Raw genomic sequence first — 12,151 nt, 5'->3', positions numbered from 1 at the left:
TCCCAGCCCAGAAAGGCAAACCCTCCTCCTGCCCCACACCGTGCACTCAAGCGCAGGGCAGGAGGAGCTCATTCCTATGTCTCAAAACCAAGGCATGCACACCACCGAGCCTAAGGGAGCCCTTTCCTGCCCAGCCTCTTCTCCAGACATTGCCCATAAGAGATTTAGAGTTGAATAAGGAATATTTCCAGGCACTCGGAAGTGTAGATGGGCCACATGGTCGGAGGCAAGGATGCGATAACATACCAGCAAACATCATCATATGCTGTAAATTTGTTCCAATCTTATTTCTTCTTCCCAAATTCAGTAAAAATGACAGTGGGTAAATATTGGCAGCTCTTCCTAGGAAGATAGCAAGCTGTATTTGCACACGTTAAGGAAATTGCTCTTTGTATCTCTCCCATCGCATCCCACCTCTGCACACAGAGCCAGTTTTTGCTGCCTGACGGTAACACTGGGGAGTCTCAGGAACACCGGTCCTCTGGATGAAAAGATAATAACCCAGCTCCAAGTGCTACAGCAATGGGGGAAAAGCATGCTACTGCCTCACCAGAGCAAAGCACACATTGCAATTCAGGAATATCATACAGAGACAAGCACAAATAAACAAGGGAAATGATGAGAGGGCAGGTTAGACGGGTGAGAGGAGAGAAAACCCACCATTTCCCACTGTACGCTCTCCCCTACCGGGTCCGTTTTCCACCCCAAGAATTATTTGTCCTCTGCGAAGCTCAAGTTATCACAGCTACCACAACCCCTCTGACATTCCTTGGCACGCCACACTTCACAGCTGGGTTTGAAGCTTTAAGCCAAGTCCCGTTCCCAAAGATTATTCAGCAAAATGAAAGTAGCAGCAGTTGAGAAGGAAAAAAAAAACCCTAATACTCTTTCTGTTTTCATAGCCTGCGAGATACAAGAATCACCAGCCCCTTCATATTGCTTTTTATCTTTGTAGCTGTGTCTCTTAATACCAGCACCCAGATGGCAAAAATAATCTTGGAGCCAGTATTCAGCGCAGCCTTGAATAATATGGAAAATGCTTCCAGCTTTTATGTTCTTTCCTGAACATCATGAATTTGCATAAGAGACGTATTTCATGATCTCTCTCATGAATGAGCTATTTCATCAGCCCGTTAGCCAGTTCTTATTGAAGAGGCACAGCACAGCACAAAATTTCAACCTAACCACCCAAACGGCATTTCCCTGCTCTTCACTCCCTTTACCCCACTGCAGCCCTGCAAAAGCTCACTGGGGAAATTCAGCAGACCCCGCTGCAAACCCATGCGCCAGCACTGGCAAAGATAACAACATTTTATTTATTGGTATAAACCTGCTTCATTGCAACGGGTGAAAATAATTCTGCACATCTGAACTGGCTTCCCTGTGATATGAAAAAAATTCCTTCAAAATCCTTGTTTTTCTGAGACGTACCAGGGCTGATAGCTTGTTTCCATTAGCATCAGCCTGCAGAAGGGGAAATCCTTTCTCATTACATCATTCAGAGGCATCTACTGTAGCTTTAACTGTGCTATTTGACAAAAGAAAAAGCTTTTTTCAGGGTCAACCAAATGGAATAGCAGAGAAAAGAGGAAATAAACGGCTATACCAGGCGGTCCCCATTTGCAAAGCCACTCCTGGTGCCACGCTGCCACATGACGAAGCCTGGCGCTTCAGCACCACGTTCACATCAAGCGCCGAGTCCCTGCAGCAGCTGATTAGAATGCCCAGGAAAGGAGTCAAGACAGGGGGAAGAAAAAAAACAGAAAAGCTGGGAAAAGAACTCCATCTTCTTAAAATAACCAGCAAAGGCACCACTACACGGGAGAAATCCCCTTTTAAAAATAAAACTAAACTGACTGAAAAAAAACCCCACACATTTGAATGAAAAACACAAGTGGGAAATGAGGCACCTCTCCCTTTCTTTTTTTGTCTTATAAAATGGGCTCCAAAGGATACGAAAGCCCCCACCACAAAGGTAGGGTTAAAGACGTGGTTCTGGAAGGTGAACAGTGCAAGTCCCATGTAGGAGAAGATGAAGTTTTCTGCCAAGAAATTCAGAAGCTCAAACAACTGAAAGAGAAAAACAAATTAAAAGCGAGTTAGACTTAACATAGATTTAACAAGAAAAACATGTTAGCCCATCCATCACACAATAAATACTTCTGCAGAAGCAACCCTAGTAAAATCCATCTGCAGAAAGACAGGTGCACCTAATGCACCTCTCACTAGAGGGAAGGAAAAAATATTGAACTTGAAATTCAGAGAGGCTAAGGGGGGCTGAGGAACTCTCACCTGCTTAGTTCTGTGTTGGGACTCTGTAGATAAGTTGTTATAGGTATAATGGGCCTGCGTGATCCCGCAGAAGAGCACGGCCACCACACCTGGGGAGCAGAGCACCACGTTAGACTCCTGGTCATGAAAAGGGCGCTGATCTGCACCCCAATAATGTAATAACCCCAGAACCCAGATTATTAAACTTCTGAAAGGAGAGGGAGAGCCCCGGCTGCAATCGATACTGGAAGCAAAACTCAACAGGCCCACCATCCCTGCAGATATCTGTCCCAGACAAAGGGCTGTGCTGGAGCTTGCCTGTAAAGCCACACGCTTCGGCCAGCAGGAACGTGCTCCAGGACATCAAGAAGAACAGGCCGGTCTCCAGCAACGGGAACTCCCGAAGTTTGGTGAACTTGGTGACGTTGCAGATGGTTAAGGACAATTTGGAGAGAAACTGTAGGCTAAGAGCATATCAAATTCAGTTGTGTATCACAGCAACACTACACGGCCTGCCCCTAAAAAGGCTATGGCACTGCCTTTCATTAATGTAGGCAAAAAATCATGAAACACTGCATCTGGGTGAGATGCAGTGCAGCAAAAAAAGAAGCTGTTATGCAAACACTTGGAAAAAGACAACAAAAAGGATATTAAAGCTGTCACAACTCCAGTAGCTGCTCCCATTGCAAAAGATCCACTGAATATCCCCAGGAAGATCCCGATGGACTTAAACATCGCTGTGACATCAAATGTGTGGCTGTTGTCGCCCGCCGGCTGGTACGCAACAATTGAGCTGAAAGAGGGAGGAAAAGCACAAACAAGAACAAAACACTCTTAGTCTGGAGGGAGAGGCACCTCCATGGTGCTACGTGAGCTTTGCAAAGTGCTACGACCGCTGCAAACACCGAGCCTGAGAAATCAGGGAGACGAAACCCGAGTCCCACACTGCAATCCCCCCACGTTCACAGCACACAGCAGCAGCGTGCTCGCCCTGTCCCGAGGAGCTTGGGATCCCCTTTGCTCCTGGCCGACTTTCTGGAGCTCAGCCACCCCTCCTAGGCAAGGCTCTGCATTTGCTCCTTCTAGGCATTAGAGAGCATCGGACCAAAGCCCGTCTCCTGCGTGATCTCCTGCAAATACATTTGCTAGGCGACAGACCGTCATTTATGATGGTATTTTGGGGGTTTGGCATCAGCTCTCTATAAAGTCAGGCGCTCTGGGACCACAAAGCATTCAAGTGGGAAGCCTACGTTTCTCCGTCGACTCCACAGAGGCGGCTGATGTGAATATCCTCTGGAGAACTGTAAGTTATGCTGTTTTACCACATTTAACGTGCACTACATTGATTTTGCACTGCTCCGAGTTCTGAAGTGAAATATCGCAGGGTAGCAAGGCAAATGGAACAGTGCCGGTTCACTGCAGCGACGCTATTATCTTCATCCACCAAACTTCAACAGACCTTTGTGATGAGATGGCAAATAGGTCTACTGCGCTGATCCCATCTCTGAATCTGCTCCCTCCTAACTCCTGAGCCTTGCATCAGCCATTCCACTGTTTTACTTGGAAAGGCTGAGATACAGGGGTCCACTATCCATCTCCTAAATCCCATTTTAATGTCAACTTCTTACATCGCTTTCTTCAGTGTAAATTTACAGAAAACATTAACTTCCTAGTTAGCAATCCCTCAGCTGGCTCTGTTAAAACTCTTGGATGTGAACTTTAAACATTTGCTGTTTAACCTCCCGAGTTATGCTGGAACAGAAAGTGACTGCCTCGCGCACATGTCCTGCAGCTTTCTCCTCTAACTGCACACCAACATTTTTCTGCAACACGAATGACAATCCTCCCCTTTCCAACACATCACGGGTCACTTCCCTTGCTAAACTTCCCTGCTTTTAATACATTTCATTTTTCTGCATTGTCTTTTACACTGCAAGCCGCAGATTTCTCCCTGTGATTTAATTTTTTTTGTCAATCCCATCCTCTACTTCCCATTCACCAACATGCTCTTATTCTGGGGTTTGGGTTTGTTTTTTTTTTTAAATCCAGACTGGTTTCGCTTCCCCTCCATAACCAACTGTGTGGATGCCGGTTGTGTGTTTTAACCCATTACAGTTTTCCTTCTGGTTTTGCTTTTTGCATCGCGAACAAGACATCGTTGCCAACAGCCTTCTGTGTGCTTTATTTCCACTGTCCCTGCCCATGGGCCTCCCTGTGGCATTTAGCCCCTGTGAAACCTCCCTTCCGAAGAGGTAGAGGCCCTGCGGCTGCATTTACCCCCCCGCTCATGAACCGCAGCCCCGGCACCTCGCTGCCCACCAGCTTTCAGTTCTGGGTTCAATTCCTCTTCATCTTGCAACCGGTTCCCTGCTGTCAAGCCAGGCCAGGCCAGGATGGCACGAGGCAGGAACAGAAAGGCACGGATTCTGCTCCCCAAGCACGGGAACGGACGTTTGTCCGGGACTGAAAGCAGGGAGGAGAGGAGCCTCAGGGGGCACCGAGCTGCTGGCAGAAACCACGGAGGAGCCCCAGCCCGGGGCAGCACCAGCCCCTGGCTCCTCGCCCTCCCCCGGCGCAGGGACGGTGCCCACAGCGCTCGCTTTCATCATGTGCAAGGAGCCGGCGGGGCTGCTGGGGGCAATCACCGAACCCGCGCACTCGGCCAGCTGCGGCTGGAGTCCCCCTTCACCCCTTGGGGGGAGGCAGCACCCGCCACCAGCTGTCACCCAGGCAGCAGCTCCTCCATCAACACAGCCCGCCCGCCCAGAAACCACCTGGTTCCCCACCTTCCCAACTCACCCCTGCATCTCCTAACCGGGGAGCAGGTCTTCTGCTTGTGGAAGCGGAACCCTCCCCACGCGGTTCCCCCACTTACACCTCTGCTGTGACACAGGCAAACGCCAAACTAAATTTAAAAAAGGGGAACCATAAACAGGAGCTCTGGACTGCTCTCGGAGGAGCTCTCCTCCCTGGAGCAAGAGGCCCTCACCTCCTCCTTGCACCCAAGATGTGGTTGTGCCCAGGTGACTCAAGGCTGTCCTTAGAAACCTGCACCAACCAATACCCATCCTGCTGACCAGGGCTGCCTTACGCTGTTTATGGTGACCGCGAAGACAAAGACCACGGCGAGCTTTAAAATGGGTACGGGCTAACTGCTGAGAAGCCCTTGAGAAGTCAGCATGCTGCTGGGCCAGTCTGCACAAAAGCCTTGCGGCAAAATAACTGCTGACTGCAGCTCGGAGCTGCTGTTTTGGTGCAAATTATCTTATTTCAGGGAAGGGGGGCGGGTTAAACTCGGCTTGTGGCAAGAGGAAGGCAGGAAATCAGAGCAACAGCTACGAAGCTGGTACTGAAACAGCGCAAGAGGCAAATCACCGCGCACGGTGCAGGCACTTATGTGTGCGGAGATCCACCACAAATGTCATTACTCTGATGCTGAACCCATCCACTCCCACCCAGAACCTCCCAGCAGAGGCTGGAAGACCCCGTCTCCTCCCCACTCAGGATCACTTCTTAAACACGACCTGGCTGTGCAGCATCTACTCTTGCACCAGCGGCGACACATCCAGCATAAAAGCCAGAGCAAGCAATGCAACCAGTTCCAGAAACATCAACAGAAACAGTCAATTCCGTAAATACAACTCATGCGGGTGGCGATACCCAGCTTACAATATGTTACTTGCTGCTTCCACCTCAGCAAAACCCACGCAACCAGCACGCCGGAGTGACAAGTATTCCAGAAATATTTTCTGCATTAGTCTTAGCTATACATTAACCTGTCACTGTTGCAGATATTATATATTTCCAAACAAATTCCCATGATGACAACACAGTGAAAACCCAGATAAAATATGTCCTACGTGCAGAGGACATAAAATATTAAAGAATATAAAACATTCTTTAGAAAGCCAGCAACTTTCCCATGTGTTCAGTCCAGGGTATCAACTCCAGCTGTAAGAAATACCATCTTCTTGATGCACGGAAAGTGGGGAGAGAAAGGAAACAGCTGTTTTACCAACTATTTCCACCTAAACAAAAGCAGGTATTTGTGGATGGGAAGAAAGACAGGCAGGAGCAAAGCCATCAGTAAGGGGTTTCAGTGGGATCCTGTGGCTGAAAAACAGACACGATGCTTTTCTCACTTCAGAGGGACATAAAAACTTCCTTCTGGCTGGGTCAACCAGCCATAAAAGCAAAACAAAACTATCCATCATGCAGGGGGAAGCTGTAAGGACAACCCACAATCCTAAGCTGTGGTCTGCAATGAGGAGATGCATCAGAAGGTCACTACAGCTTTTGGGGACGCTTAATATGGAAATCTCCTCTTGCAAACACCGATGCTCCTATTTTACAGGAGCAAGGCCGAGTGGCTCCCCCCAACACCCGACATGTAACATACATAACAATTAAAAATAAAAACAGAACACACTTACGAAGACAGCACTATGGCAACGGCATCATTGAGGACGCTTTCGCCAAAGAGAAGGGCATACAGCTCAACATCAACCTGGAGTTCATGGAATATGGCAAGAACAGTCACTGACAAATAGAAAAATAGAGAGACATTCAAAAAGGTGCTGTTATTTCGGTGTAATCAAAGACAAAACGCCCCTTTTTAGAAATCTGCCTTCCCGCATGTCTGCGCCACTCTGCTGCGATGGTGCCAGCCGCCCTCCGTGCTCACTTTGATAGTCTTCCTTCTGCCCTTTCAGATTTGGATTTGCTTTATCATTTCCCTCGTCCCTCTTTTACTAAAACACATCCTGGGCATTAGGTCTATTAAGTCTTTCGCTGGCAGACATGAGCAAACTCTGCTCTGAGCTTCCTGAGGGTCTGAGCTCGTGGGCTGGACCACGGTACCATGCTGACATGAGCCACCCAGCTTTTGGGATGCCATTAGCTCGGAGCATCAGGGAGAGCCTTCCTCCACCTGCAAAAGGCCAGGAGGATGCGGGCTTGTCCAGGACGATGGCTGTCTTTTCCTTCCATCCCTGATACTCCAAGAGAAATCCTCAAATTCAGTGCAGGTTGACACACTGGAAGTGCCAGCACAGATGTGTTAACATTTCAAACCTAACTGGAAGAAGCCAGCTCAAGCCCCATGTGGGGGTTTCTTGTGATTTACGGCCACGCAGCAGAGATCGGAGTACCCTCAAGTCCTTCCGCAATCCGGCGGCTCCAAGAAGATAATGAAAACGCAGCAGGTTTTATGTAGCAGCCTTGCAAAAACATCACAACATCTAAAGCAAGCAAGATGTAACCCGTGGTGCGTCATGCACAGCTCAGGCTGCTGCGGAGGGCTGAGCTAATTCCAATCAACTTCTGTGGAAGTCCTTTAAAACAGCAATCAGGGACTCATCTGTGCACACTGAAGGGGGTTTAACCCATTTATGCACAAGGAAACGCTCCATTTTTACCTGTGAAATCTTCTTGTTCCTATTTCAAAGCCTGAAGAAGAGGCGCAACGCCAACAGCTCATCCACAGCATTTCTAAGCATTACTTCTACCTACAGTCCTTGCCTGGCCTCTGCCCATCTGTCATCAGATCTACCACACCGCCATCATGTCTGTGAGGTGCTGCCCACTTTGCAAACGTGCCCCCTTCTCGATGTCGACACCCCGGCTAAGTTACGGGCAGGATGCTCCACCTCGCAGCCCCATGGGAAGAGCCCCCCGCTAAAGGAATCGGTGGCCTGAATGCATGCCCACCCAAGACACGTTTGGAGAAGCTGGGAAATCATTTTACCTTATTTTCTAAGCTTTTTTTTTTTTAAATAAAAATATCAGCAGTAACAGCCACACCAATACCTGGCAAATCTTAGGCAAACATAAAAAATTATTAAAAACTCATGGGGAATGCACATCTTGCATCTCCACCTGGCAGACAGATGTGGCTACTGCCACGTTATGCTGCAGGTTATGTTCTGCAGCGTTACTCTTGCATATATGCATATACATACAATGCTCCTGATTTTGCCTTTGAAAACAGAAATGACTCATTGTCAAGATGAGCAGGTAAAAGTCCCAATTCATCTGGAAACAACAGCCACTGGCACTTGTTTCAAAAGGGCAGAAGAGTTGGCTTATTCAGGCGTGCAATCTCTCCCTTCCATGCAAAACTGACCAATATCTGCATTTAAAAAGATCCCCCAAAGCTTCTGTAATGTCGGGAGGGGGGACAATGCTGCCGACCCCCAGTCCCACCACGCTGGTCTCAAACGTAGCAGCCAGGCTGCAAAGGAGGAAATTCAAGCCCTGTTCAGCAAGGGCAGGAAGAAGGAGAGGCCTTTCTGTGGTCCTGTGTTTTTAGGCGAAGCTGGAACATGCAAATAAACAGCTACTGTGTAAAAGTGTTCATGAATGAAGTGAAATTCAGTTGGACAAGGCAAGTTTTTCATAGTGCTTCAGCAGACATTCATTTACAAAGTGCTTCAGCAGACCAAGCTGTCACTACTGTCCCCAGTACTGCTCATGAAGATCAACTTTCAATTAGATTAGCACCTTCCAAAATCCCACCCAAATGGAAGCGGAAGGAAATCAGCTAAACTAACTAAAACTATCAGCTGAACCCTCCCCACATTACACATCTTGTTCTGCATCAGCCGTTGGCACAGGATGGCAGAAGCACAGTGGACCTGTCCCAAAACCCAGAGAAGTCAAGAGACAGACTGCTAGGACTTCACTGCAAACAAAGATTTAGGAAGCAGAGGTTTGGAAGGTATATTACATGTAACTGGAAGGAAAAAAGAAGCCATGGAGACAATTTGACCTCTAGGAATGTTGCAAATAAACTCTAAAATTCAGAAAGAGGGAACTTCCACAGGGTTCAGACTTTCTTCCCCTCTTCACCACAACTCAAAACAGATCAAATAGGTAAAATGAGGGGGAAAATAACCATCTAACATACCTGGGTCAGTAGCCGATACGATGGCACCGAACAGGAGGCAGTCAGTGAAGTAGAAGTCTCCCCCGAGCTGCCCAGTGACTTTCATCAGCGCCACGCAGCCATACACGACAGAGCTGGTGATTAGAAGAGGCAATTACTCATCTCTGCAGTGAATGAAAATGACATTCAAATGGGCTCGATTCCCCTGAATTCACCAGATTAACCCCTGAAGTTATCCGAACGCCAGAACACCGAAGAACTGTACTGGATGAGCTGAGCCTGGTGAAACCCCAGTGCCATGGTCTCGGAGGCAAGTGCCAGACCACACACACCAAAGCACCCGCCGCACTAGACCACAAACACGGCACCGGTGAGGAACCGGGACCGAAACTCCTCCATGAGCATAACACAACCAAAGAAAAGCAGCAGCCAGGCTCGCGGGGTCTCGCAATCATTTTGCAGCGTTTCACATTAACACGTTCCAGTGGGATGACCTTGGCCTGACTTTGAAATGGCCGAAACTTTCAGCGAGGAACAGATAATGCAGATGCTGAGTTTGCTTGAATCCACCGGACTCTCCAGTGGAAAACACCCTGCGCCAGCCTGTGTGTTACTGTTCAGAACAGGAATCATCTAGCTCCCTCTGCACACAGGGATAAATATCTGAAACACAATCCGTGCTCGCTAGGCACCTGCTTCCAGCAAGTAAGGACAGGACATGCGTTTATGCTCCTGCCCCTCCTGTGTCTCACGCTTGTTAGGGCTGTGCTTTCAAATAACTTGAAGTTACTGCCTGTTTTTTCAAGACAATCTTCAGAGAAGTGTGAAACTTTCCTTGCCGTGTATATAACTATTCTGTATGGCATGCTGAGAAAGCACTATGCAATTAGACGGCAATCACCCTGTCCACACAGTGAAAGTTTGGACAGTAAATAGTATTATTTGCCGCTGCTGAGCAGCGGTAGCAGAGAGCCTGTGTGATCTTTCAGGGCTGGGATTAGCAGCGGCAGAACCGGGCTCAGAGCACTGCCTCCGAGCACGGCTCAAACCCCCACGGAAGAACCAGACCAGCTCCAACTACTCACCCGATCACCAGGCAGGAAATTGCAGTGCCGAGAAAAGCGTATGCTAGGATGGATCCCAAGTTTCTGAAAAAGTGCCTCTAGAAGGAGGAGAAAAAAAAACAACTGAATTATATTTTGCTAACAATTTATTTCAAGCCTGCACAGGCACCCACGCAATGTCTGTAGCAGCTTGCACCTAGCTCAAATGCCACAAGCTGGACAAGCACGGCAGAACGGTGCCCAGCACAACGGTGTACACCGCCAGACCAGCAGATGTTAATGCAGCATTGATAAACACGAACATGTCATTTTCTTGTACCCATGTTATTTAATAAGGTGCTGTTCCAAGCCCTGGGAACTGATTTCCTGACCCAGCAGCATTCCTCCTTCCTTCTCCCGCAAGCTAAACAGGATCATTTTCCTCTCCCTCCGAATCAGCACTTCAGAGAGCTGCTGCTTTCTAAAACCTTCCCACCCTCCTACGTGTTTTGAAAGTAAGGATGGCTGAAATGGCCCAGCTGGCCTCAAAAACCCCTGTGCAAACCCATGCTAGAAACGGTTGAAGTCGCTGACCCTTCCTGGGGCAGAGGGACGGACGAGACCGATTGGGGCACTCTCTCAGCCCTGCTTCCTACAATCCTGCATGTAGTGGGGAAAACCATACTCAGCTCCGCAGCCTTGGCCTGCTGAGCAAGCATTAAAGCACTCTCAAGTATTAAAAATGCTCTGGAGGCAGAGGAACTAAAAACGTAGGCACTGTAAAGGCACGTACCCTTTTCAAGCTGTAGCCTGCATAAAATATAATTGGAGGAAGCAAAATGTTGAAAAATACTTCAGGATCAAAAGTAACCTGTTAAGAAAAAAAAAAAACACAACAGTAAAATGGTTTGTTAAGACTTTGCAAGACAAAACACAAATAAGAATGTCATATAAAATATATGGAAGAAAGCCTGTACCCCTGCCAGATGACATGCTGTCGGGTGAACACTGAGGATGTGTCCAGGATCTCGGGGAGACACAGCTTAGAGTCTAAACAGCTTAAATTAATATCAGCTGAAACTAGAGTTTCATTACATTGTGTTCAACTTATAATTTATAGCTGATCACAATCTGATCGAAGTTAAAAAAAAAAAAAAAACCAAAAAACACTTAATCCAACAGATACAGGACCCGTCCCCGTGGAGGTAGTGGGGCGCATCGCTCACCTCTCCAATCACCGACTCCCTTACCTTTCTCAGCATCTCATTATCCTGGACGTTATTGAGCTCCTGGGAGCTGATTTCCCCCTTCAGGGTGTACTCGTAGTACTTTCCGCTGACATTCACCAGCAGCGTGGTGGGACTGGTCTGCACTTGGCAGCTCAGCGTCACGTTGTTGACGTCGCTGGGGACATGGATGCCGTAGCGCAGGACCACGCCGACCAGGACCCCTGAGGAGGGACACGCATCGGTGAGACGAGCCACGGCAAACTCCCAGGATGATCTCTTTGAGCACGGATGCAGCATTCAGGCATGCCAGGATCCTGACTCTCTGCTCAGCTGCTGAGCACAACCACCATCCAAATAATTGCTTGAGTGGTATTAAACCATCCGCATCCTCCCATGAGCCATGCAAATGCTCTGTGCTCATGAGGACTTTCTAACATCAGGCATGGACTGGTCCTGAAGGCTTTCAGTTACCCAGCTATCGGTCAGACCCTCGCTCTAGTGCAGCAAACAGCTGACAATGAGGGCACGCTGGTTTTCTTAGGGCGAGCACCCCGGCATTGCTGGCACATAGCTGAGGACCTGGGCAAGGAGCTGCTCACGTGTGCCCAAAGTACGCACGTTGCACCTGGAAACCTGACGACATCATGTTTTGCTGCTACAGAAATATATTAAACCCTTCATTTTTGTCGGGGATCAAAAAAGGTACCAAGCAACCATCACGA

At 48.3% G+C, this 12,151-nt stretch overlaps 1 protein-coding gene across 1 annotated transcript in view; it reads right to left on the bottom strand.

Moving 5' to 3' along the window:
• Nucleotides 1-11,726, bottom strand: part of SLC9A6 (solute carrier family 9, subfamily A (NHE6, cation proton antiporter 6), member 6) — a 16,212-nt gene extending 4,486 nt beyond the window's left edge. The window contains exons 1-10 of the mRNA XM_009331763.1: nucleotides 11,451-11,726; nucleotides 10,994-11,071; nucleotides 10,243-10,319; nucleotides 9,179-9,291; nucleotides 6,705-6,810; nucleotides 2,923-3,064; nucleotides 2,590-2,695; nucleotides 2,293-2,381; nucleotides 1,957-2,070; nucleotides 247-358 (exon numbers count right to left, since the gene is read on the bottom strand). Coding sequence (XP_009330038.1) covers nucleotides 247-358; nucleotides 1,957-2,070; nucleotides 2,293-2,381; nucleotides 2,590-2,695; nucleotides 2,923-3,064; nucleotides 6,705-6,810; nucleotides 9,179-9,291; nucleotides 10,243-10,319; nucleotides 10,994-11,071; nucleotides 11,451-11,726 — 1,213 coding nt within the window. The remainder of the gene's footprint in view (nucleotides 1-246; nucleotides 359-1,956; nucleotides 2,071-2,292; nucleotides 2,382-2,589; nucleotides 2,696-2,922; nucleotides 3,065-6,704; nucleotides 6,811-9,178; nucleotides 9,292-10,242; nucleotides 10,320-10,993; nucleotides 11,072-11,450) is intronic.
• Between the last annotated feature and the right edge of the window lie 425 nt (nucleotides 11,727-12,151).

The sequence above is a fragment of the Pygoscelis adeliae genome, unplaced genomic scaffold (genome assembly GCF_000699105.1).
Source record: "Pygoscelis adeliae isolate BGI_AS28 unplaced genomic scaffold, ASM69910v1 Scaffold79, whole genome shotgun sequence".
Taxonomy (NCBI): Eukaryota; Metazoa; Chordata; class Aves; order Sphenisciformes; family Spheniscidae; genus Pygoscelis; species Pygoscelis adeliae.
Note: the sequence above shows the minus strand (reverse complement) of the source record. Positions and strands in the feature narration are given on the sequence as shown.